Below are 26,197 nucleotides of genomic sequence, written 5' to 3'. Positions count from 1 at the left end.
CTCTTGGGGTTAAGCTAGGCTGCATCCCTGCATGGGGTAGGGGTCTTGGGATACCCAGACTGCTGGCTTCCTGGGAGGTGAAAGAGCTGGGGGCCTGGAGGCCTGAGTCACCAAAGTCTCCCCTCAACAGGTCTGGCGGGGTTGGAGGTGACTCAGTGAATGAAGCAGAATTAGAGCTGGGTGGGGTTCCCACCACGGGTGTCATTCCAAAAATGTAGGAGGCACCAGAAAATTGGGGTGTCGGCTGCAGAGAAGGTGGTGCTGTCACCACACTGGGTATGAGTATGGGATGATGAGGTGGATCACCCTGCTGGTCTGGGATCCCAGCCTTCCCCCCGCAATCCTTGATTTCCTGACACCACCCAGATGGCTTGCTGTCCTTGTCCCCAGACGTAAGGGCAGCACTCAGCGTCTTGTCTGTCAGTGTCCATCACTTGGTCCGGGAGCCTGCATGTCTGGGAAACATCTTCTCCCCCCTTCTGTTCTAGGGTCCCTGTCCCCCACCCCTCCCCCTCCCCCATCTCCGCATCTTTGTCTCTCTGGCTCTGAATCTCTCCTTTCCTTCTTTCCTTATCTCTGCAGATCTGTTTCCAAATTTCTCCTGGTTCTCTGTCTCCTCATCTCTGAGTCTCTCTTCCCAGGCTCTGTGTCTCAGTGTCCTTATCCTGGAGTCTCTGCGTCCTATCTCAGCATCTCTCCCCATCCTGAGGCTTGCTCTATGGAGGCAGCCACAGAGCCCCATCCCCCAGCTGTCCAGACCATGGGCTGCCGGTGACTCAGGGTCAGACCCTAGGGCTCCCAAGATGACAACCTGAGTTGTCCTCAAGTTTCCTCTCCCAACTCTGACACAGCCTGAGGGCCCCAATTAGATAGATACAGAAACTCATGTATGTGAGGAAATCAGGACTGGGAAAGCTGTGAGGTGGCCTGCTTGGGGGTGAGGAGGAGGGCAGTGGCAGGAAGAGGAGAGCTGGGGGCTGGGGAGTGAGCATGGCAGCGTCTCCAGGCTTCTGGCCTGCATCCCCCTCAAATAGGGTTGCCAGATAAAATGCAGGATGTCCAGTTCAATTAGAATTTCAGATAAACAACAAATACTTTTTTAGTATAAGTATGTCCCAAGTATTGGATGGAGCATACTTATACTTAAAAAGTATTTGCTGTTTATCTGAAATTCCAATTTTAACTTGGTGTCCAGTATTTTTATTTGCTAAATCTGGAAACTTACCTTCAAAGAGGGGAATCCACGTCCCTGGGTCTTTTCCCAGAACCCAGGAATCCCTCCTCAGACTCCAGGTCCCACTCCCACTCCTCTCCTCCCCTAGAATCCATGAATGAGGTACCCAGCCCTTACTCCCTCAGAACCCAGGAGTCCAGGCTCCCAGCCTCTTTCTCCCCAGAATTCAGGTGTCCAGGCCAGTTCAGGGTACAGTTGCCCAACGTGGGTTTCACAAGGCGGGTGGTGCCATCTATGGCACTGGCGGAACCGGTCTGGCTGAGCAGGCAAGTGAGGTGGCCCCCTTCCCATTGTAAGCCTGCTGCATCCTCCAGGGCCAGCCCAGCGGGGCTGGGAGCGGAACAGGAGGGACTCGGAGCTCTGGATGCGTCACCGTGTCTGGGTTTGGGTGTGTTGTATCTCTTTTGTGTGGTGTGTGCTTCTCTGGGTGCTGTGCATCTGTGTGGGGTTTGTCACGATGTGTCTCTCTTTGCGTGTTCCCGCATTCTGGGGTGTGACATGTGAGGAGGTCTTTTCTATTTGCGTGTCTGTATTGCCCTCCTGTGATTCTCCTTACTGTGCATCTGTGTTTGGGTGTGGTCTCAGTTGTGAAAGTTCCCTAATTCTGACTAGATTAAGGCAGGAATTATTTTTTGAGTGGTAGCTTTGTATGCTGGACTCCAGAGCCAGAAAACCTTAGTTCAAATCTTGATGGCCTCTGAATGGATGTGAAACCCTGGGCAAACCACTAAACTTCTGTGGACCTCAATTTTTCCATCTACAAGATGGGTTGCTGGGAATAGAGTTGCTGAGAGGATTAAACGAGTTAATCCATGTAAAGAATTGCACCTGGCCCATAGGAAACATTTTTGTGTTTATGGGGATGACGACAGTGCTCTAGTTGCTGGAGATACAATAGTGAATAAAACCAGGTCTTTGCTCATGGACCTAGTAGGGATTAGATGAATGGCCTGTCTACGGCTGGGCATATAACTGCATAACTGGGGTGTCTGTTTTGCATGAGGAATGGGGTATTTCTTTGTGTTGTCAGTGCGAGCGATTCCACGATTGTGTGCCTATGTGTGTGTTTGTAGGTAATTGCACATGCCGTGTGTGGATTCTCTGCTTGTGTGGGTGTAAATGCAAGATCACACCAAGCGGGTGTTGTGAGGACACATGTTTGCTGTGATCTTACACTTCTGACTCTGAGGTGCCAGGGATGTGCCTGTATTTGGGGTCTTGAGAACTCATCTCTCAGCCACTCCTTTACATGCCCCGTAGGACAAGCTCATTTCAGAATGAGCTGCAGTTTCTCCCTAATGGGGATGGTGGGCCCAGTGGCTTCAGGAGAGACACCAGGGTGAAAGGGAAGGTGGGAGGAGACAGGTCAGGCCTGGGCGAGGATGAGAAAGAACATGATGGGAAAACAGAGAGAGATGGCGGATGGGGACAGAGGAAGAGCCGCACAGAGAGATGTGGATGTTCGTCCGTCCATTCCATAAGCATTGGCTGAGCCCCTGCAATGTGCCAGGACCTCTGGCAGGCATTGGTTCAAGGTAGAGAGACCTAGAGGGATGAAGACCCACCAAGAAAGCTTTTGCTGCCCCAGGGTGGCCCACCTGCGTCCACAGTGGGCCTCAGTGACAGTTCTGAGTGATGGGGATGCAGCAATGGGGAGGGACAGAGAGGGACCTGCCCCTCTCCGATCCTCCCTGAGGCTGATCTGTCCAGATCAAAGAACATAGGCCATGGGGGAAAGGATCCTCTCAGGCCAGGGGCACCCCTGTGAATCATTTTCTTATCATCTCCTAATAGGATAATGACCCACCTGTACCCTCCTAATCACTATTTTCGACCTCAGTCAGGCCCAGCACCCACAGTGAGAAGGGTTGAACAAGCCTGGTATCTTGCAGTCGAGGAGGACATACCTGGGAGTCCCTATACCTGGTCCTTCCTCCCCCAGGCCCCAGGAGTCCCAGACCTCAAGCCCCCACCCCCACCCCCTGGGAGTCCCAGCTCTCAGTCCTTCTTTTCTTGCTGTGTACCTTCTCTTCTCTCTCTGGGCCTGTCTGTCTTTATCTGTTTATCTCCATCTGTGTGTTGTGTCTCTCCTGTCTCTTTACATCTGTATCTTGATTCTCTCTCACTGGGCCTCAATTTTCTCACTTGTAAAATGGGATTAATAATAATAATAATCCAATCTCTTAGAGCTGTTAGGAGGAAGACATGAGATAATTATGTAAAATGCTTAGCACAGAACCTGGGCCACAGTAAATCCCATACAAGTGAGTGTTATTATTTTATATATATATATATATATTTTAATTAATTTATTTTATTTATTTACTTTTGGCTGCGTTGGGTCTTCGTTGCTGCGTGCGGACTTTCTCTAGTTGTGGTGAGCAGGGGCTACTCTTTGTTGCGGTGCCCGGGCTTCTCATTGCGATGGCTTCTCTTGTTGCAGAGCACGGGCTCTAGGCACGCGGGCTCAGTAGTTGTGGCGCACGGGCTTAGTTGCTCCGAGGCATGTGGGATCTTCCCAGACCAGGGCTCGAACCCATGTCCCCTGCATTGGCAGGCGGATTATTAACCACTGTGCCACTGGGGAAGCCCCTATTATTTTTATTGTTTTCAGTATTTTAATCTCTCAGTTGGTATGTATGTTTTTCTCTTTGTTTCCACATGAGTCTCAAGTCTCCTCCTGCTCTGGGTTCCTTTTGCACACAGCACCCGCCCCTGGGTTCCCTTTCAGGGATGAGGAAAGGGCATTATCGAGGCCAGAGCTTCCCCTAAGCCTTTTCCTCTTCCTCTCTACTCCAAGCCCCACCTCAGGACCCAGAACTCTGGCCTGGGGACAAGGCCTGGCTCCAGTACAATACAGAGCCACATAAAGCCCCGAACCCCAAATCTGTCTTCCTTGGTCAGGCCAGTGACTCTTGGGATCCAGGAATCCCTGTCCCTAGAGCGTGACCCTTCAGGTTCCCAGCTCCTCCCTCCCTCAAGATCCAGGAATCCGGAGGCTCAGCCTCTTCCTCAATCAGACTCAGAAGTCTAGGCTCCCCAGTCCCTCCTCCCTCAGGACCAAGGAATCCGGACTCTCATCCTCCCTCAGGACAGGATCAGTCCGTCGAACAGTCCAGCTTCGTGCAGCCGGAAACCTCGTTCCTGGTCCTTCTGCAGTCGACCACGCCCTCAGCTATCTCCCATTTCTGTCTTTCTAGAGGCGTGTCTGACACGCGAGCACTCCGCGGCAGTCGAGCTGTGATAAGCTACCCACGACGTCATTCACTATCTTCCAGCCAATAGATACTCCGCCTCCTAACTCCCTGGGCCACTCAGGGCAGGGCGAGATCCCTAGTAGGCGGGGCCCACAGCTCGATTCTGACAGCGATAGACCCAGCCTCCCCGCCTGTCCTGCCAGGGTGTCAGGAGGCCGGACCTTTGCCGGTTGGTGTTGGGGTCTGCTTCTTAGACGCTGGAGCGGCTCTTGAGTGGACAGGTTCTGCGAGGCTGTCCTGGTAAGCCCTTCACAGCACACCCAGTATTGGGGTTCTGGACATAGCTCGGACGGGAAACGGTGAGCCTTGGTGAGGCTTGAGGCGGAGCGGGGAGCTGGGTGCACAATCTAAGAAATTCATCCATCCATTCCCTTCCTCCCACCCTAAACTTGATTCTCGTCTGCCCCTACCCATCCTGCTCACCCATGCGTTCAGTCCTTCCTGCCCTCATTAAGTACCTCACTCACTGATTTCCTCATATAGCCACTCACTGGCACCCGCTCATTCACACACTCAGCCACCCATTACTTAAACATTTCCTGAGGCTTCCAATGTGCTAAGCCTCGTGCTGGGCGATGGTGGTAACCAAGATGAATCAGGCCTGGGCTGTGTCCTCAAGGAGGCCAGGTCAGATGGGAGGACAGACCCACATATTGATATGCAGGGGTGGGCAGAGGCAGGGGAGTCCAAGAGAGTCTTTTTTGGGTTTAGTGGGTCAGGAAAGGTTTCAGAGGAGGGAACCTCCCTCTTCTGACTCCTCCTGCCTCCTTGATGTACCGCTGGATTGTCTCATGAAGACTTTTTTTTTTAATTGAAGTATAGTTGATTTACAATGTGTTAATTTCTGCTGTACAGCAAATTGATTCAGTATATATATATATATATATATATATATATATATATATATATATATATATATATATTCTTTTTAGTATTCTTTTCCATTACGGTTTATCATAGGATACTGAATATAGTTCTCTGTGCTATATAGTAGGACCTTGTTTATCCATTCCATATAGAATAGCTTACATCTGCTAACCCCAACCTCCCACTCCATCCCACCCCAATCTCTTCCCCCTTGGCAACCGTAAGTCTGTTCTCTATGTCCCTGAGCCTGTTTGTGTTCATGAAGACCTTTTGATCTGTGTGCAAAACAACCCTCAATACCTCACCCACCTCTCACATGCCCGAGTCTCCTCCCAGTAAAGAGTCTCACTGTCCACCTGCTCCCCCGTCCAGACCTGAGTGTCCCCTTCATCCCCCTGCCTTCCTGTAACCTCTGCTCCACCCTCAGTAAGTCCCATTTATCCAGCCTCAGTTATGGCTCTGGGATCTGCTCCGCCCCTACTTCTACTCCTTACCTTCATGGCCTCTGCCCCAGCTCAGGGCTTGTCTTCCCTGTCCCCAGCCTCCTCTTTTGCTTCCAGGGCTCTAGTCTTGCCCTTTTCAGTCCGTTCCCCAGTTTCCCACTAGGCTCTTTCAGTGCCTGAGCTGATCCTGTCCCTCCCCTGCTCAAAGCCCTTCTGTGGCTCCCACTGCCCTTCATTTATAGTCCAAATTGCACTCCAGGCCCTTCAAGATCTGCTGCTGACCACTCCCCACTTTGCACCTGAACTTCTGGCCAGGCAGAAGCCTTGACCACTGCCTGTTGGCTCCCACAACGTTGCGTGTTTCTTCTTCTTAGCAAACTTTTGCTCATCCTTGGATCACCTCCTCTGTGAAGGACTCCCTGACTACCACAGATGGAGCCTGCGGGGACTGTGACAGCCTGTGTCTGGGTCTCTCCCCACACCCTCCCTGAGTCCAGGGTCGGAAATTTCTTGAAGGCTGGCCCTGGATGGAAATCTCTGCTCCAAACTTAGGGCCTACAAAGGGTGAGGGACTGAGTGACTGTCACAGCTGGGTAGAGCTTGGGTTCCAGTATTTTGGGTGACCAGTTTGTTTCTGGTTTCCTGTTAGCTTTGCCCCAGTTCTCTACGGAGTTCGGGTTTTCTTTTCCTGGTGTATGCTGGGGCTGGGTTTGTAGAGAGGAGTAGCTGAGAAGCCAGAGTCCTGTGACACTGTACCTGAATTAGGTCTGAGGGGGAGGTGGGTCTGTGTTAGTAGGGGGCGGTCCTGTCCTTCCTCACTAGAGAATCCAGGCCCGGAGACCCCTCCTTCCTCAGGATCCAGACCTTGAGCCTCTGCTCTCCGGTGCCAAGTTTCTCGGTTTCCGATGCTGCCCCCTGGTGGGCGACCCCCCACCCGCTCTATTTGCGAGAGGGCAAACTAATTAAATACTTTTATTTACAAAATACAAACAAAGCAAAACTTTCTGCAAAGTAGGGTCACGCCCCGCCCCTGCGGCGGTCGCGGCAGCAGAAGGCAGTGGTGGAGTGCAGGTCCAGCTGTCTCGGAGACTGGTTTGTGGGCGCCCTCCTCCCGCAGGCCAGGGTCTTAGCTTTCGGGGGCCCTCGCCCCGCCCCCACCCTCGATTTAAGGCACAGCCCGCCCCCTTCCGGATGGGCCGGGAGCCGCGGGCAGGGGTCCCCGCCGGGCAGGGGTCCCCGCCGCCCTTTCCGAGGCGCATTCACTACGGAGCCCTGCGCAGATGGGTACAAGAGGCCTTTAGTGTCGCCCCTCGCAGCCCCCCTCTCCCCGCGTGGCCTGGCTCCGTCCCACGGCTCAGACCGGCGGGCCCGGCGGATTGAGGACGAGGCGGATGTGCTCCACACAGAGCGCCGCGGCCTGCCGCGTCTCATGGCACAGCGCCGCCAGGCTCAGGAAGCCGTGCGGCAGGTCCTCCACCACGCGCAGCGTCACGGGCTGGCCCAGGCTGCGCAGCCGCCGCGCGAACATGACTGAGTCGTCCAGCATGGGGTCCAGCGCGCACGCCTGCGGGACGGCGGGGGTGGGGCACAGGGGCAGGGTAGACGAACGCGGGGAAATACGTGGCCATGGGGGTGGATAGAGGCAGAAGACATGGGGAGGGGGGCGGAGAGTCGGAGAATGAGTTTAACTGGCCTCTGCCTAGCTTCTCCCTTCCCCCAGAGACCCACCCTCTCTTTTCCCCTTCCCCGACTCTCCAAGCCCAGCGCCTGCCCCAGGTACTCAACAAGACTCCCTTAGTCCACCCGTTGCCGGGCCTTCCCTCCTCTTCAGCCAGGCTTAGGCAGGCTTCCTCCATTCCCCCCACTCTGCCCCCGCTGGGGGCTCCCTTCCCCAGGTGCACCATTGCCCCGCCCTCCTCGCTCCTTGCCAGCTCCACCTTCCCTGTCTGGCACTCACCACGATGTGCACAGGCGGCAGGGTCTGCAGCATGCTGTCAGGTGCCAGCAGCGGTGACATGAAGGGATTCTTGACGATGGGCGACGAGTAGGGGGTCATCCGTTTGGCACCGTGGCTGGAGCGCCTGGGGTGGAAACCCTCAGGGAAGGCAGCACACAGACCTTGAACTCTGTCCTTGGTGCTCAGCTCAGCCCCGGCCTCAGATTCTTCAGATGCAACCTCAGGCCGAAGTAAGAAGTTGATGGCTGAGGGTGTGGAGTGGCCACGTGCCTCCGCTGACAGTGACAGCTCTGGGGTGTCCGGTGTCTCAGAGCTGCCCCTTAGGCTCAGGTCATGCAGCGTCAGGCCTTTGAGGGAGTCTGTTCCCAGTGGGCCCTCAGGCTGGGCCAGTGCTGTTTCAGACACACTGCACCGCAACGGCTCTGCGAGAGGAGCAGGGTTAGGGGGCCAGCCAGGGACACAGATAAGCCTGGCTCTGTTGGCTGTGTGTATGGTTGGCTGGCCGGGAAGATCATGGGAAGAGCAGTGGCCGGTGGAGGAGTTGCACCCTAGGGCTGTGGAGGCCTAGAGTGTTCCCCCAGACTCCTTCCCTGGGGGTGGGCGGGGAACTCCAGGATGCCCCAGGCTGCAACTCCAAGGGGGAGGTGGAAGGAGTCACAGGTCTTGGAGGTGGAGCTGTGTGCTAATAGAGGGGTGTTTGTTTACTTCTGGGAGACTGTTTCCTTCTCTGTACAAAGGGGATAAAAATAGCCCTTACCTCATAGGAGGTGGTGAGAACTCAGTGGGATAATAAGATTTGGGATTAGGTAGTGCTACCCCTGGGAGGTCATAATATATCAATATTTATGTTTTATTACCAGGTGCCCAGTTCCAGCTGCCTCCCTGGCCCCAGCACGAGGCCCAGTCAACTTTTTATTGTCACTTGACACAGAGGGTATGAATGGATCAAAGTGGAGTAGTCAGCAGGCCCACATGGCTTGAAAGGAGGCTCTGTTCACAGGGAGCTAAAAAGAATCTTGAGGACATATCAGGTTCCTAGAGATCCCACATCTTTAGCCACGTACATATGCTCCCAAAAGTTCCTTCATGTTCACTTCATCTCTTCCCTTTGTTTCGTTTCTTTCGGCCACGCTGGGCGGCATGCGGGATCTTAGTTCCCTGATCAGGGATCAAACCCGTGCCCCCCGCATTGGGAGCGTGGAGTCTTAACCACTGGATCCCCAGGGAATTCCCCATCCATTCCTTTTGAATGACCAGACAAGCAAGTGCCCAAATGATGCTAAAGGTATGCTTCAGGCCTGCCTGGTATACCCACCTTGGCCTCAGCTCCACTGACTTTATCAGACTCATGCTGCTTACCACTAGGGCCAGGACCTTACATTTTTCAGTTTTTTTTCCACTTGCCTTTATAAATCCATAAAGGCAAAACGCAAGACGATATGAAAATAACTGCAAAGGTGCCCTGTGCCCCAGAGGGTCACTGGAACAGAACTGTTGGCTAGAGTCACAGGGCACCAGTCAGGGGACCAGCATCTTCAAGGAGCACCTACTGTGTGCCAGGTATTGTGCTGGGTGCTTGGCACAAATAGGTGTATGCAATCCTTACAACAACTTTATGAGGCAGGTATTCTTATTGTACCCATTTCACAGAGGAGCAAAGCAAGGCTCACAGATACCGTGACCTGCCCACGTCAGCCAGCAACCAGCCAGTACCTGGTACAGTAGGGAGCTAGACTGGCGTGTGCGCCTCTAGGGTTTGCTCTTGTCACCTTTCTCCTACAAGGAAACCGCTTATGCCCAATGGTCCGTGTGCCTAAAATTCAAAATCTCTTTTAATTGTTTTTGGGTATATTTATTTGCAACCATTGGAATATCCTAATATTAAAAACTGAATTTAAAATAAAGCACATTCAATTGGAATGTTTTTCTGAATAACAGAAACTGTATCTACTTTTTTTTTGGCCGCGGCTTGCGGGATCCTACTTCCCCGACCAGGGATTGAACCTGCGCCCTCGGCTGTGAAAGCACAGAGTCCTAACCACTGGACCACCAGGAAATTCTGTGGGAACTGTATCTGGTATTTTTTTTTTTAATGTATCTACTTTTGAACATGCAATTTCTATTACCCAGAAAATACTATTGAAAGTGATTTGAATTGGTTGTGCTTTAAAATCCTTAACATGTTAGGAAATGGTGGGAAAAAATGGATCCCTGGATGGAAGTGATTTTTGGCTGCCTGAGGGTCCTTCTACCCACCCAGGGCTGGGAATCTCCTCCCCTTCCTGAGGTCTGTCCAATCTTCTGATCTCCCCATGCCAGGGCCAGCCCCTGGAGGGGGTATATCCCCATGCACTTCTGTTAAAAGTCTGGAAAGAATCTAGGAGGGTTGGACTCCCACCGAGGGCCCAAGGGATTTGGGTGGGGTTCTTGGGACTGAAAATCAGGACCCTCGGCAGGCCTTCTGAGTCATTCCCCAGGGTGCCTTTCTGAGAGAGGCTGTTTAGAAAGCTAAATCTTACAGTTCCTGGGATTCTGAGTTGACCCGGGGGACCAGAGTCCTGGAATTTCTAGGATGTGGGCTGTCGTGGACAATCAAGGCTTTGTGGTAGGGACTTGGCACAGATACGGGGCAGAGCCAGGAAGGTGATCTCTGCTTCCCTGAGGGCCCAGGACACAGCCTCTTGCCTCCCCCAGGACTTTTGGTGTGCCAGGCTGGCCCTCCTGGCCACGCTGGATGGGTGTGTGAGGAAAGGGCGTCACTCACCTGCTATGGGCACCGAGTTTGGGTGGGACTTATGCCCGCTCAGCTCCAGAAAGGAGTTGAGCCACGAGGAGGCGCCCAGGCGGAGGTCTCGGAAGAGCAGGGCTGTGTCCCGCTGCACCAGCCCCATCATGCCCAGCGCCTTCTGGCCCGAGTCAGAGTGGTCCTCGGTCTCCCCACCTGGGAGTGTACGTGGGGGGCTGAGTTGGTCTCTTCTCTTTCTGGGCCCAGTCTCAACACCCAGAACCTCAGGCATCTGTGCCCCCAGGGACCCAGAATATCTGATGGCTTCAGCAGGAACAAGGAGTCTCAGATTCCCTCTCCTTCATACCCAACGAGACAGGGCTCTAGTCTCTGACCCCAAAGGACCCAGGTATCCAAGCACCTGCAGGGCCCCAGTCGAGTGGGTGTGGGACTAACCAGCATAGGCACTGACACACTTGGAGAGTATGCTGAGGGGCAGCAGGGGGTCCATGAGGCTCAGAAGGCGGGAAGGAGAGGCGGTCGCCTGCAGCATTGTGGCCGGGTAGGCTGCCATGATGCCATCTGGCAGCCGCACGCCATAGGCCGCTGCCCGAAGGGACACGGTGAAGCAGAGATTCCCTCCTGCGCTGTCTCCTGCGAGGCATATCCGCTCGCCCGTTGAGCCTGGTTTGGAGGGGGCTTGGTCAAGCCTGGCAGGGAGGAGCACTGGGCTCTCAGAGGTCGGGTGTCAGGGGCCCAACCCCAGGGTCTAGCCAATTGCAATTTTAGACACTGGTAAAACTAAGGCAGGGATTTGGACCCACGTGGGGGATAGCGGTCAGAGGATAAGGCAGCCTTGGGACACGGAGAGGCCTGGAGAGCAGGAAGCTCTGGGAAGCTTGGGAGGCTGGAGGTCAGAAGCAAGGAGGGAGGGTGGTGGAAAGGGGAGACCAAGGGCACATTTCAGGAGGGAGGGGCATCGAGGCCAGCAGATGGAAGCCAGGGTTCAGGCTGACTGCACGCGAGGGCCACGGGCCCTGTGCCCCGAGGCACGGCCTCATCCTGTGCTTCCCAAGCTGTGGGAAGTGGGAGGTCGGAGGAGCTGGGAGAATGGGCTGGAGCGAGGCCAGGTGGCTGCCAGCACAGGACAGCAGTGGGTAGAGAAACGGGAGGAGGGAAGGAAAGGTCGGAGGCCATGGGGAGGTGGGGGACTAGAGTGGGCGGAAGCCGGAGGCAGGAGGAGGAAGTGGTTGAGATGGAAGGTGGGAGCCCTGCGGCGGAGCTGGAGGAGTGGGCGGGGGGGGTGGGAACGAGCGGGGCGAACAGGCGGCAGAGGGCCGGGTGGCAGGAGATGGAAGGGGAGGCGGGGCGTGCAAGACTGAGGCCTGAGCAACTAATGGCTCGTTCCCCCTGCAGCAGGCCGGGGCGGGCCCGGGGAGCCGGTGGCAGTGAGGGGCTCAGGCTCACCGAGGAGGGCACAGTGCTTAACGGCCCAGCAGTAGGCGTAGAAGCACTCCTCCAGCGCCCGGGGGAAGGGGGCCTCGGGGGCCAGGGAGTAGTCGATGGAGAGGATGGGGGCGCCCAGCTCCTGGGCCCAGCTCTTGAGGTAAGGCTCGTGGGATTTGGAGGTCTGGGCCACGAAGCCACCGCCATGGATGTGCACCACCAGGCACCTGGAACGGGGTGCCTGCTGGGGCCGTGACCGCAGCTCCAGGCTCCTGGGGCCCTCGGACCTCACCAGCCTGCTGAGCTCCTCGCTGTCCTGGGGGTGAGGAACGAGGAGGTGGGTCAGGCCGGTGTGCTCTTCCTGGGCCTCACCCCACCAAGGGTATGTGCTCAGAGACAGGAGTCGGGGCAGGTGTGGGCAGTGAGAGGCGGGAGGACGTCTGGGGAAGGTGCGCCCGTGCTCCTCAGCTCTGTACCTGTTCTGGCTGAGGCAGGGACCCTACCTGTCCTTCACGCAGGTCATAGGAGATGAGCCTGACGAGGACGGGCCCGGGGCCTGTGTGGGCCAGTGGGGGTGAGATGGTGACCGTGACCTTGGGGTCAGCAGTCAGTGGCATTTCAAAGGCGGTGGGTGGCAGGCTGAGCAGGCGGCTTACCCTCACGGTGGCTGATGCCATGTTTGCTAGAGACTGGTGGGCGGGAAGAGAAGGCGCGCTGGGAGGGGCTGCTGGCAGGGGTTCCCCTCACACCTCCCCCCCGACCCCCAGTCTTTTTCCTCCCGTGCTATCCCTGGACCTGGAACACTGCAGAGGCCCGGGACGTGTCTCTGGGCCTCAGTTTCCCCATCATGCACCAGGTTGGGGCCCTCACCGTGCCCCGTGCTCACCGATAGCACCTGGATCTCTGTGATATTCCAGAAGGCTTTCCAGAAGTGCACGTCCAGGTTCTGTACGATCCGCTCAAACTCGGCCCCACGCAGCTCCGGGTCGATGGCAAAGCGGCCGCCGGTGAAGAGGGAGCTGGCTGTCACACCTGGGGGTCAGGAGGGGTGTCAGGGAGCCCCTGGCAGCCTCGCTGGGGCAGCGGTGCGGAGGAGGGACAGGAGGGGAGGGGAGGCTGCAGGCAGGTCCCTGCAGGGACTCACTCAGGCCCGTCTCGTTGCGTTTGTAGTGCTCCCCGAAGGACACCAGCCCGATGGAGATGGTCTGCAGGAATGGCCGGATAGCGGGCGTGAACTGTGGAGACACGCCTCCAAGTCAGGGACCAGGGGTGGGCAGGAGTGGGGTGGGGCAGAGACATGGGGGGTAGATGTGGTCATTCAGCAAATATTTAGTGAGCTCTGGCCGCGTGTCAGGCACTGCTCTAGGCGCCTTCACGGAGCTGATGTTGTCGAAAAGACAGACAATACTCAAATAAAGGCATGCCATATAATGTGAAGTAACGATCGATGTTTGAAAAGACGGCAGGTGGAGGGGCCAGACTGATGATTAGGGGTCTGACTCCTCATACGGGTCTCCAGGAGGGGACCTGAGGAGGGATGGGAATGAAGCGAGGGAAGGCTGTTCCCTGCAGGGGGCGGGACACATGCAAAGGCTATGAGGTGGCTCTGTGCTTGGTGTGATGATGCGTGTGGCGGGAGCAGAGTGAGCCAGGGGAGGGGGCAGGGGCTGAGATCAGAGAAGCAAAGGCGGCTCACGTGGGGCCTGAGGATTTGGATTTGTTCTAGATGTGGATGGAGCCATAGAGGGTGGTGAGCTGGGAGAAGGATGATGCAGGGATCCCTGAAACTCAGCGAGGACAGAGATGAGGTGACGCAGGCAGTGGGGGCCAGTTAAGGGGCAGCAGGGAGACAGAAATGGGAAAGGTCAGAGACAGGGCCCGAGATCCTGAGGCAGAAAGAGTCAGATGGGGAGACCCAGCATCTGAGAGGAGCCAGGCAGCTAAGAAAAGACAACAGAGAGACCAGATCAGAGGAAAAAGAAAGCCACACAAGGCTGGGCAAGGGGCCAGCAGGGTTCTTCTGTTCATTCAGCAAATACTGGCCTGGGTCCTACTGCGTGCTAGGCACTGGGCTGGAGCAGGGGCTGAACGAGACCTAGACAGAGAGGGCCTCTGCCCCCTGGGGCTGGCATTTTACAGGGGCAGGCTGTCCTGCAACATGGCACAGCTGGGCCCTCAGAGAGGAGCTGTCAGGCATGGCCCTGCCCCTGGCCGGGGGCCCAGTGGGCCAGAGAGCACAGCCGGGCTCAGGTGGCCCTGGGTTCTCACTCCTGAGCCTCGAGGGGACGGCCGGGACACAGGGAGGAGCAGGCTGGCCCAGCTGGGCCGATCAGTATTTGTGGATTCAGCTTGGGCGAGGGGAAGTTCCCGGGAAAGCCCAGGCTGGATTGGTGAGGACGGGCTGCCCCGCATGGAAGCAGAGAAAGGTGGGGTGTGGTGGGAAGAGGCTGAGACTGCCAAGCTCAGCTACACTGAGGCTGGGGGAGGCCCAGAGAGGGTCTGAAGGGGTACAGGGTTACACAGCTCCATATACTCCTGTTGGGGGTCCCAGATGTGGCTGGGTACTGTGGACCCAGCACTGACCCCAGATGGGGGCAAGTTGGGCCTTGGCTCTGAGCCTGGTGCTCCAAGTGCTTCCCAATTCTGAGTCCCCGAAATACTCTTCCTGTGAGTCCAAAGGCCTCAGGGCTGCTTCCCTGTCAGTTCTGAGATAAGCTGTGTCTCCCTGAGGGTGGTTTGGGGTGGGCAGAGGACAGGAGAAGGCCTGCAGCTGGGCGTCAGGGCCCCGGTTCAGGGAGGAGAGGGGCCACAACCAGGTCTTCCTCACTGCCACCAACTTGGATATGCTCCCTGGCTCTCCCTGAAACCTGAACATCTGGATTCTACTGTGCCTTAGGTGGGTCGATATGCCCAGGCTGACGTGGGTCCAGTTGAGAAGCTTGGGGCCCCTCCCCTTGAACCTCTGTAAAATGGGGCTGGCACCTTTCCTCCCTGCCTGCCAGGCCTCCGGTGGGGATGACTAAGTGGGACGTGCTCTTACAAACTGGCCTTGAGAACAGTACTGGCTACTCTCCTAGAGGGTCTCCAATGAATTCAGGTGCCAGACAGGTCACATAAAAGAGTGAATGGGGCTTCCCTGGTGGCGCAGTGGTTGGGAGTCTGCCTGCCAATGCAGGGGACATGGGTTCGAGCCCTGGTCTGGGAAGATCCCACATGCCGCGGAGCGGCTGGGCCCGTGAGCCACAATTACTGAGCCTGCGCGTCTGGAGCCTGTGCTCCACAACAAGAGAGGCTGCGATAGTGAGAGGCCCGCACACCGCGATGAAGAGTGGCCCCAGCTTGCCGCAATTAGAGAAAGCCCTCGCACAGAAGCGAAGACCCAACACAGCCATAAATAAATAAATAAAATTTAAAAAAAAAAAAAAAAGAGTGAATGAATCTCCTGAGTGTAGGACGATAGGGAGCAGTGGAGATCCTGGTGCAAGAAGCCATGCAAGTTAAAGATTTCTTCCTCCACGGTAGATTCGGCCAAAGGGCCACATGTTTGAGACCCTTCGTGCAGTGCTGTCTGAGCCCCAGACGGCTTCCCCTTCCTGCATCTGCTGTTTGCTGAATCCAGTAACACAGACCATTGTGGTTCCTCTACTATGCTACTGGGCCTGGTTGGGGCCCACTGTGTGCCTTCACCATGGGCCCGGAGGGGCAGGGCAGGGGGCTCACCTGGAAGCCCAGGCAGCGGCCGTAGAAGCAGCCCTTGTGCAGGGTGACGTACTCGTGCAGGAAGTCGGCAATGAGCCTCTCATCACCCTCGAAGAAGAGCCTCCCGGGCTGGTTGGTGGCCAGCAGGTGCTGAGCGTAGTAGGCCAGAGCACGGAGCTGGGTGAGAGCGGCCAGGTAGGCCTCGAGTTCGGCCAGGTTGTGGCTGGTACGGAAGAAGATGCTGCGGCGGTTAGAGGCCACGTAGCGGGACTTGTGCAGCAGGTGCCCCAGGCAGCAGCGGGCTGTGTGCACCAGGCTGCGGTACCCGTTGGCCGGCGTCTCTGCGTCCAGGTCAAAGAGGTGTGCCACGCTCAGCAGGCGGCCCAGGGTTGGCTCCAGCCCCAGTGCCTGTTCCCGAACACCTGCAAAGACGCCTGACAGCCGCCGTGCTGTCTCCCCAGGGCCCTGGCTGGAGAAGAAGGCCATGTTGTCCTCTGCCAGGGTCACCAGTGACTGTGTCATTGTGCGCAGGTCCATGCTGTGCGAGAGCCGTGAGGCTGCGGGCAGGTCGGGAGGCACATTAAGGCAGGGCTGGATCAGCTGGGCCCTGGCGTCCAGGAGTCCAGGCTCTACCCCCTCCTCCCGCAGACTCACGTCAGACCACAGCCCCTCCTTCAGACCGAAGGATGGAGTCTAGGGCTCCAGTTCCTTCCTTCCTTGGGACCCATGAGTCCAGGTACCCACCTTCTCCCTCCTCAAGAGCCAAGTTTGATCCCTCAGTCCCCACCTTCCTAAGACCCAGGAGTCCAGGCCCCAGAACCCTCTTCTTCAGGCCCCAGGAGTCCCTGTCCTCTCTTATTTGGGACACTGATTGATTCCTTAGCTCCAGCATCTGTCCTACAGCCCAGGAGTCTATGTAACCCTTTCTCCCTTCTAGGGACCCAAGTTCAGGCATCTGTCTCCACTTACTCTCCCGGGGCCCAGGACTCCCTCTAGGTTCTGAGCATCAGGCATCTGTCTCCACTTACTCTCCCGGGGCCCAGGACTCCCTCTAGGTTCTGAGCAGTCTGGACCCCCCGTTGGTCCCCTCTCTCAGGACCAGGAGTTCAAGCCCCCATCCTACCTCCTTCTCAGGTCCCAGGGGTCGCCCACAGGCCCTTGCCTTCTGCAATATTTGGGAGAGTTCAGCCCTCAACCCACCGATTCCCATCCACCTGGTGGTGTCCCAGGACCCTGGTCCCAAGCCCAATTCTCTTCCTGAACCCAGGAGTTCATATTTCTAGCCTTACGTACAACTGAGGGGTCACTCCTGCCCCCTCCTGGTCCCTCCAGTCTGGCTGTGGAATCCCCTCAAATCTTCTCTGGGGGTCCCCAAACCTTGGTTCCACTCCTCCCCCAGCTGGGTCCCTGGCCTTCAGGCCTGGCTTAGCTTGCACGGGCCAGCCCTGCTCCCTGCCTAGGATGGCATTCATCCCTGCCATTAACCTTGAACTCACTCTGCATCAGACTCTGTGCTAAGAGCTTTCTCTGTTTGCTCCTTTAGGTTCTCACTAACCCTCTGAGGCCCAGACTGCCTCGGTTCATGTTTCAGCTGTTATTAGGAGCATTCCCATCTTACAAGAGAGGAAACTTGAGGCTCAGAGGTGTTAAGTAAGGAGATGAAAGTTGCATTGAAAGCGGCAGAGCAGAAGTCAGACCCAGATCTCTGGGGCCAGAGCCGTTACTTTTGCTGGTCTGGTCTCCGTCCCAGGGCTCTGGAGACTGGGCCTCTAGCTCTGGCCCTCAAAAACTTGCCCTGGACTAGGCCTGACTCCCCACACTTCAGGGTCCCCGGTTAATCTTCCCTTCGGGATCCCTGTCCTGTCACCCAGGTCCTGGACAAGCTGTTCTTGCGCCCCTTGGCGGGGATGCTGCCCTCTGCTTCAGATACTCGTCCCTCCTGAAGCCCATCCAGCACCTTGCCTGACTCCCAAGTCGAGGGTCCCCTGATCCCCCAGAAAAAGGTGTCTCTTTTCCCTTCTAGGCCCTGGGGTTTGGCAGCGGCCACTCCTGTCTGTCAGCTGGCAGTGAACTCACCCCTCCCAGGCCTCTTCAGAGCTCCCCAGGGCTGGGACTGCTGACTGTGGCTAGTGCCAGTTGCAGCCTGGGGTGATAATCCCGGGGAGGGGCCCAGCCTGCCCGGGGTGTGGCCGCCAGCTCCACCTCCCACCCAGAAAGGACAGTGAGAGCCCAGTGCTGTAAACAGAGCCTGGGGCCCGACTCCCAGGCTCCTCCTCTGGCTTTGAACCCTGGAGTTTGGGCCACCAAGGCCCTCCTCCCTCAGTCCCAGGAGTCCAGACCCCTAGTCCCCTCAACAGTTAGAAACTTGAGGCATGCAGTTCCCCTGTCCCCTCCTCCCTTAGACCCAGAAGTCTCACCCTAGTCCTGAACAAAGTGTGCCCTCTCACCCAGCCTGGCTGCCCTCCTTCTCCCCAGGGTGGATTCAGGGAGCAAAAGCACCATGACTGATCGCAGCTCCTGCCCCCAGACTGGCCGTGGCACAGCTGGCCCCAGCTGGTGGGGAGAGAGAGGGCAGCCAGCCTTGCCTGTCCCTCCCAGGAGGACAACAGCCGATTAAGGGCAGTGCCAAGCTCAGCTAGGGACCCAAGCCACAGGTCCTGCCGTGTGGTGTTCCCACCCTGGGCACCCTGCACCTGCCACTTACCCTTCCAGCCCATCCTGCTGTGACTGTCATTCCCACCTCACACATGGGAAACTGAAGCTCAGACACACTTCACCTTCGTTATGCCACGTGCTCCTTGCCTGGCCAGCTCTTTCTCACCCTCAGGATTCAGCTTCTCACCTCCTCCAGGAGGGCGTTCCCTAACTGCTTCTCCCCATCTAAGATGCACCCCCTACCACTGCTTTCTGCCATCATCTTTAAGCTGTTCTTCTTCCTAGAATTTTACATATTTGCAGTTTTCCATTTATTTGTTTCCATGTTTGTTGTTTGTGTCCCCCCAGGGGCAGAACCAGGCTTCATGGAGCTGTGACGCTTTTACAAGGGGAGGTGGGGCTCTTTAGGAAAAAGAATAGAAAACCACAAGTATGATATTAGGTACAGGGTCTTGGAAGAGGCCTGTGCAAATGAGAGGCCTCAGTGTCATGTGCTTGGCTGTAGGTGAATCCTCCCCTGTCACTCTGCCTGGGATATCATCCCCCATGCGGGCATGGGATGGCCCCAGGGTCCATCATGGGGTCTAGCACATAGCAGGTGCTCAGCAAATATTTGAAGAAGGAAGGAAAGGGAAGAGTCAGAGTGGGGGCAGGAGGGACTGGATGGGAGTTTGGGACAGGCCCACCCCTCCCCAGGACAAACAAACGGATGGACAGACAGAGGCCTCTGGAGGCAGCTCTGAGCTTGGTGGCTGTGACAACAGAACACCGGCCTAAGCCACTGGCCAGGTGATCCTAGATGAGCTTGCTCTCCTCATCTGGAAACTGCGCTTGGCCATCCTGCCCACTGAGGGCCGGAAATGATCTTCGTAAGCAGGACCCCACGGCGGCATTTCTGCTCGTGGTTTGCTTTGTGGTTCTCACTCAGCCTCACTGAGATGTGTATCGGGTCATTTTTCCATCTAACATACTGTACAATTTACTGCTTGTGCTGTTTGCTTTCTGTGTCTTACACTAGATTATAGGCTCCCTATGGGCAGGGACTTTGTTTTGTTCACTGCTGTACCCCCAGCCCTTGCTCATGCCCGGCACAGGGCTAGCGTGGTATTTATTGCATGGCTGCGGTTTCCCATTTTATAAAGCAGCTGTCATTTACTTCCTGTCTCTGGGGTAGGGCTCCTTATCGAACATGAGGGCACAGGAGACCTGGACAGAAGAAGTAACCTGCACAAAGCAGTGAGGAAGAGGCTGGATCCCAGGCGCTGCCCTTTGCCCTGTTCCAGGCGGCTCCCTGGGGGCTGGGCCGGATGGAGCAGGGAGGGTGGGATGCTGAGGTTGCCAGAGGCTTGCCAAGAATCTGAGGCAGAGGGCACTGGGGCAGGGGCAGGCCATCAGGGCCTTGGGTGAGGACTGGGGCAGAGGGAAGGGTGAGGGTCCTGCAGCCTGGGCACTAGCCCTTTGCCCTAAACGGTCACAGGACAACTGGACCCGGCCTGGATTTTGATCCCTGGGGACTGAGCAGGAGAGAGAAGGGTGGTAGGGAAGTAAGTGGGGGGAAGATGGAGGAAGGGCCAGGTATGGGGCCTGGGAGGGGCAAGGCCTTCTGAAGGGGAGAGGCCTGGGGGCAGATGCAGGCGAGGGGGCAGTGACCGTGGCTCTATCCCTGACTGTGTCTGCACGAAAGAGCAGACACTGCTCTAAGACAGCTGTGTGCCAGGCACTGCTCTCTTTCTGTGCTTTAGGCCAGGTAACTTGTTTCATCCTTTCCACAACCCGTGAGGTAGGAACCATCATGACCCATTTTGGCAGATGAGAAAACTGAGATGCAGAGAGGTGACATACCGCCCAGGGTCACCGAGCCAGCAAGGATGGCACAGCTTCTCTGCTGTGTTTCTGTGTGTATCCGTGTTGCTCCTTCTGTCATGTCTCAGCTCTGTGCTTTCTGGGTGGGCAGGTGTGAGTATGTCTTTGAGGTTCACATGGAGGTACATACATATGTAGGTTCCTGTCATGCCTAGCATTGGTCCCGGCCTGTGTTTGTGGGTGAGTGTGTCCACATTTTTTCTCAGTCTGTGTGTTTTCGTTGCTCAGTATGTCTGCAAGCATATTTGTATGCATGTGTCATGGCCTATCTGTGTTGCTCAGCCTGTGAGGGTTTCTGTGTCTCTATTTCTCTTGGCCTGTGAGATTGTGTGGCCATGTGTTTGTATGTGTATGGACGTATATCTTGTGTGTGTGTGTGTGTGTGTGTGTGTGTGTATGGTACCCATCTCTTCCCATTTGCTCCAGTTCGAACCCAGGGCATCAGCATGGCCACCTCCCAGTCCCATCCAATCCATCATGAAGTCCTGTTCCCCCTGCCTCCCCTAGAAAGCACTGGAACCTGGCCCTTCTCCCACCTCCACTGCCCCTTTCTCTAGATGACTGTAACAACTCTCTCTGTGTCTCTGTTTTTGCCCCCTCCATGTCTTTTCCACATAGCAGCCAGAAGATTTTTCTAAAACTTAAATCTGGTCACACACTCCCAACCCTTCAACACCTCCACCCTTGCTCTCAGGATAAAGAGAGTCTGAGCTCTGAGCCTGTCTGAGCTTTCCTGTGTGCGTCTGGAGCCAACTCCAGTTCTATCCTTGGCTAATGATGATGTCTATGGCAGGGAGGATGATGAGTCTGGGGGTCTCTGGGCCCGGGGGCTATGTCAGTTTCTTTCCTGCTCAGGAAATTCCCATAGGTCCTCACTTGGACTGACACATACTCCTAATCCAGCAAGGACTTCATGTGTGCCTCTGCCCGAGGCTTGCAGCATCTCTGTTGGTCTGTCAGTGTTTCTCCAGCCCGCTGAGACCTGTAAATAATGTGACCCCCTAGGGAACCTAGGTGACAGCACTTCCTTCTCCCAAGTGAAGGTTAGGCTGTCCAAAGCCAACCCAGGGCCCCTTAGTCCTTGGAGTAGGAGTCAGGAATTTAGGTCCTAGGGCAGCCAGGCTGAGGCAGGCGGACTGACAACGAATGGATGATCGGATTGAATGAAGGATGGTGGGACAGGACAGTCTGAAGCTGTACTGCACCCCTCCTCCAGGCATTCCCCACTATAGGGCACCCCTTCCTCCTACCTGACTCACCCCTAAACTTCCTCTTTGGGCCACAGCTTCTAAATCTCTTCTCCATTACCGTCTCAAGAGTGTCAGAGACCTGAAAATCGGCGTTTGAACCATCTCCCACGTTGAAATCACAAGGCAAGAGCTGCCACGGTCACACAGCGAATACGGAGCTAGAGCGGGAACCCTGGTTCGGGACACTAACATTCTGGACTCTACTCCCAAGACGGTACTGGGGCGTCCGAGAGTTTCTATGCTGGAGATGATATTTCCCTCTCACATCACCCGCTTCTCAACAGTGAATTATCCCCGCACCCCCGCCCCGCAGGGCAGCAGTGAGCCAGTCCACGGGCCCCCCCCACTTCTTGTGGCAGGAGGTCAGTCCATTCAGTCCCCAGTTTCCCACAGGATGTCTAAGGTTCCTTCCGGCCTCCTCCCACTCACCTTTGGCTTTGCCTTTTCGCCACCGCCCGCGCCTTTGACTTTTGGACCCCTCTTGAACCTTCTTCGAGCCCGGAGCCCCAGCGGCCACCGGGAACCTCATTTCCCTGGCCAACTCCATCAATTTTCCGCGGTCCGGGCCCCGGGGCCAATTCCAGCCGCCTGGGCCAATTCCAGCCGCCAGTCACCACCCCGACGATCAATCCTCGCTACGTACCACCGTCGGGCCCCCACACCACCCAATCTTGGACTTGCTTCTCTCTGGGTCCCGCCCCCTGAGCAAGGAGAGCCGCCCTCCACAGTCGGGTCCCGCCCCCCACCGCTAGTGCCTACAACCTGGCCCCGCCCCCTCGCATGCATTAAAGGGCCCGCGACCAACAAAAAAGCATCCCTGGAGGCGGCTAAAAGCGTATTCGGTCACAACTAGTGGGGAGTCCCACGGGGCTCACCCCAGCAAGGAAGCCCCGATGTTGTCACGTGTTGGCTGTCATCCTTGTCTTCCCACTCACCTTCCCACGTAGGGATTGTCTAGAACGCACCGGGTCTGCCCGCCGAGAGGTGAGCCGGGTGCCACTTATCCTCCGCCTAGCGGCGGGGAGCGGGCCAGGTCCTCGGGCAATTCAAAGCCGAGGCGGGGCTGCAGTGCAGGAGGCGTGGCTCTGCCAGGGAGCCTTTGGAGGAGGAAGCCCCGCCTTTCCCCACTGCCCTCTGCCTTTTAGTTCTCCTATTGCTCCGTTTCTTGGGATTCTCCTCTCTGCCCTGTCCCTCCCCGCGAGAATGGAAGGGAGGGGGCTGTAGGGTGCTCGGCGCCTGCGCACTAGCTCCAAGCCGTGCACTGGCCCGCAGGGAGAAGAGGCGAACGCGGGAACTGCGCGAACCTGGGAAAAGGCGGGAAACAGAGGAGGCTCGAGGCTCGCGCGTGCGCACACACTCAATTGTCTTTCTGAGGGTCCCGGAGAGGCGGCTTTGTCTGTGGCGGCGCTGTGGTGAAGGCGTACCTTGAGACTGGGTTCGGGAGGCCCAGGGAAACCGCTGTTTAGCACCAGAAGCACCATCCCGTCCCTCCTCCCCGCCCTCCCAAAGCACACGAGCAGCCGTGGCACTGAGAGACACCGATGACCCTCTTCTCCTCAGTCCTGAGAGAGGCGGCCCAGCCCTACCGGGGGACACAGGCCTCTGGGCTGAGACCCCCATTACCAGCCTTCGGACTAACTGTCCTCACAGCGCCCTCAGCTTCCGGATTGCGGCCGCCTTGTTTCCCCGCCTCTGGCTGTTTCACCGAGTCTCCCCACGTTCCCCGGAGAGAACTTGCGGGCCCCCCTTATGCAGGGCAGGGCTTCTGAGCGCAGAGAAGGAGCTCAGGGCCCGAGCCCGCTCCCCGGGGGCACCATGGCCGGCTTCGGAGGAGGGGCGGGGATGCTGCCGCCAGCGGAGTCTTGTGCCCACGACCCGCCCACACCGCTCCCCCAGCTCTCCCTCCCGTCAGCGCCGACCTCGCCTGGGACTTGGGCGGAGCCCCAGCGCCTCTCCCAGGCGCCCCCTTCCTGAGATCACAACCCACGAGGCCATGGGCCCGGCGGGCCTGGGACTCCCTGGGGACGAGTGTCTTCCTGCCCACTGGACAACCCAGAGAGCTCAAGGGTCGCTCCTGCCCGGTTTTCGGCCTGGCCTGCGTGGACACTCGCCGAGAGTAAGGGTCCACGTTCAGCAGGGTGCCGCGGTGGCCCACTTGGTGCCCGCCCCAGAGCGGTGCTCGGAGTTGGGGGCCCTAGGGATGAGTACGGGGCCCTCGCCCAGGGCCTTTTTTAGTTTCTGTTCGATTTCCCCCAGATCCCCGCGGGGAGGCAGCCTGGAGCAGGGGAAGGAGTCAGGGGCTAGCTGAGGATCCTGGCTTGGCCAGCCCCTAACTGCCCAGCCTCCTGCAGGATCCCTCTCTTCTCTAGGGCTCAGCTTCCTCCTCCGTCAAATGGGGCTGTTGATCAGTGTCTGCCGGGACTGTTGCGGGGTCACCTGAGCTCACCTGACATTCTGGCAGGTCTAAGTTCTTCCTGACCAAATGAATGACCATCCCTGGGAGGCCCCCTTCCTCCAAGCTCAACTTACCTGGGTTCCGGTAGTGTCTGGGGTTCTGGCTGCTGGTTTTCTTACTGGGTAATGACGTCCCACCAAATCCTGACATCACTTCATAACCAGGTTTCCCCTTGGAGACCAGCTTCATTCCCTGGGCCACTGTTCCACCCCTCTTGGCTGGCAAATTGGTCTCTAACATGAACCCCAAATCTGATTCTGGGCCTGAATCTGTGACCCATTCAAGAAATGTCTTATGTTCTGAGGCCGGTTGCTGTATGGATGGTTCGTTTGGTTTTGACAGAAGTTGCCACTCAGCCAAAGATCCCTCTTGGGATTTGGCTCCCTGGGCTGGAGCTGCGTGCTGGGCTGTAGGGTCTGACTGTCGCCTTCTCTCTTGGGACACCAGTTCCGTCTGGGCAGGTGATCCATTTTGGGGTCCAGGTCCTACCTGGGCTCCAGCTCCCTCTCTCAATTCCGGCTCCTGTTGAGTTCTAGAATCTTTTCCTGGCCCAGGTCTGTGCTGTGAGGCAGCTTCCTGTTTCCTGAAGGGCACCCTTTGGATGGGAGGTGACTGCTGTGGTGCAGGCTCCTGTGAGGCAAGAAATTCCTGCTGCAGAGCAGATTTTTGCTGTGCTCGAGGTTCCTGCTGGGATTCAGCTTCATGTTGGGCAAGGGGTCTTTGCTGTGCAGTGTGCTTCTGTTGGGTATCGGGTCCCTGCTGAGCCTTAGATGCTGGCTGAGCTGTGGGTGTCTTTTCTGGCCCAGACTCTGACTGGGTGATGGGTGTCTGGTGTGGCTCAGGTTCCCAGTCAGGCCTAGAAACTAACTTAGAACCTGGCTCCATTGTTGTTATTTCCCTGACGGGAGATGTTGATCTCCCAGGCTTCATCCTTCTCGGCCCCCACAGGCCTCCTTTGTCACAGATCCCTCACTGATTGCTTATGATGGCTCCTCCCTTTGGGTTCCACTCCTTCATCCTGGCATCCCTGCTCTGCCTTTTTTAAGGCAGTTGGCAAGTGGCCCCCTACTCCTGTGCCAAGTGATGTGCTCTGTTCCTCCTGCTTTCAGAGGAGGATTGGGAACAGGAGGAGGCTGTGTGCCCAGCACACTCTCCTATCAGAGGGGAGGGGCTTGCCCTGTTGTGTCATAACTAGGACCCCGCCCAACTCACCACTCAGTTAAAATGCTGCTCCTCATAAGGCCAGCATCCCAACTTAGTCCTCTGTTCAACCTGGATGACAGAAGCCAGATTCTGGCTTGGTGTTTCTTTTCTTTTCTCCCCTTCTGATGTTTGAGGAAATGGTCAGAGGGGGAGGCAGGATCTACACATTTTTTTTTTTTTTTTTTTTTGGCTGCTGCGGTTTGCGGGATCTTAGTTCCCCAACCAGGGATTGAATCTGGGGCCACAGCAGTGAGAGTGCTGAGTCCTAACTACTGGACCGCCGGGGAATTCCCAGGATCTACACTGTTTTAATGTTTTCCTCTTTATTCATTCTTTCAAATGGTTGCCATTTTATTTCCTTATATTATCGTTCTGATCATTTTACTCCCATGTTAAAAAAAAGACACCCTCTCATTTTTTTCACTTGAAGCCCTTTTCAGGACCACACTATGTCTCTAGCTTTCAACTCTGCTTCTGCATATATGTATTCTGTAGTAGATTGGAAAGTTACAGAGTCAGATGACCATTGATGATGATGATGATGATGGTGATGATGATGATGATGATGATAATCATAAATACTGGAAGCATTTTACCTGCTAGGAAATTGTGCCAGGTTTTTTTTTAATCTATATTGTCTTTACTAAGACAATGTCTGATTCATTGCTTTAACTCCTTTCTTTGCCCCACCTAGCTCTTAGCTCAGAAGGGTTTGTTGAATGAGTAAAGGAATAACAGGTTGGGCAGTGGAGAAAGATTGAGGGTGGTGTTGGGGAGAGGTGTGTGTAGAATCTGGATTAAGTTTAGAATTTACAGGGTAAAATGGGTCGACTGGATTGAACGTGAATTTCCGGACCCCTTTGAAACAAAATGATTTTGCTCTATTAGATTTAAGTATATTAATTGACTTATGTTTGCTACTTGCCTGGTTGTATTTAAGGTCAGGTGGTGCCAGCTAGGAAACCTGGATTTCCTGGTTTCTTTCAGGTAAGTAAGCTTAAGCCTGGGTAGGTAGAGGGCACAGGAAAAGACCGTCAGGAGAAGGCATTAGAGGGAGCAATAATTTTGGTGATAATGCTTTTTTTTGAGAACACTAGAATGGTTTAGGTAGTAGAGACAGGGATAGGGAGCTTGAGGTGGGAG

The 26,197-nt window shown here is 56.2% G+C and overlaps 1 protein-coding gene across 2 annotated transcripts; it reads right to left on the bottom strand.

Annotated features, from left to right (window-relative positions):
- Nucleotides 1–6,760: 6,760 nt before the first annotated feature.
- LIPE (lipase E, hormone sensitive type) lies at nt 6,761–24,736 on the bottom strand. 2 transcript variants are annotated; one of them, XM_068528817.1, is made up of 10 exons: nt 23,926–24,736; nt 15,650–16,185; nt 13,074–13,164; nt 12,816–12,961; nt 12,433–12,618; nt 11,951–12,245; nt 10,940–11,167; nt 10,523–10,699; nt 7,759–8,180; nt 6,761–7,365 (listed from the first exon to the last, which is right to left on the bottom strand). In XM_068528817.1, the coding sequence occupies exons 1-10, from the start codon at nt 24,734–24,736 to the stop codon at nt 7,156–7,158; spliced, it is 3,102 nt and encodes a 1,033-aa protein (XP_068384918.1). In that variant the 3' UTR covers nt 6,761–7,155. The 2 variants fall into 2 exon arrangements, with proteins under 2 accessions (XP_068384918.1, XP_068384919.1); XM_068528818.1 differs by lacking the exon at nt 23,926–24,736 and adding an exon at nt 21,826–22,015.
- Between the last annotated feature and the right edge of the window lie 1,461 nt (nt 24,737–26,197).

This window comes from Eschrichtius robustus, chromosome 19, assembly GCF_028021215.1.
Source record: "Eschrichtius robustus isolate mEscRob2 chromosome 19, mEscRob2.pri, whole genome shotgun sequence".
Lineage (NCBI taxonomy): Eukaryota > Metazoa > Chordata > Mammalia > Artiodactyla > Eschrichtiidae > Eschrichtius > Eschrichtius robustus.
The sequence above is the reverse complement of the archived record's forward strand: the minus strand, read 5'-3'. Positions and strand labels throughout refer to the sequence as shown.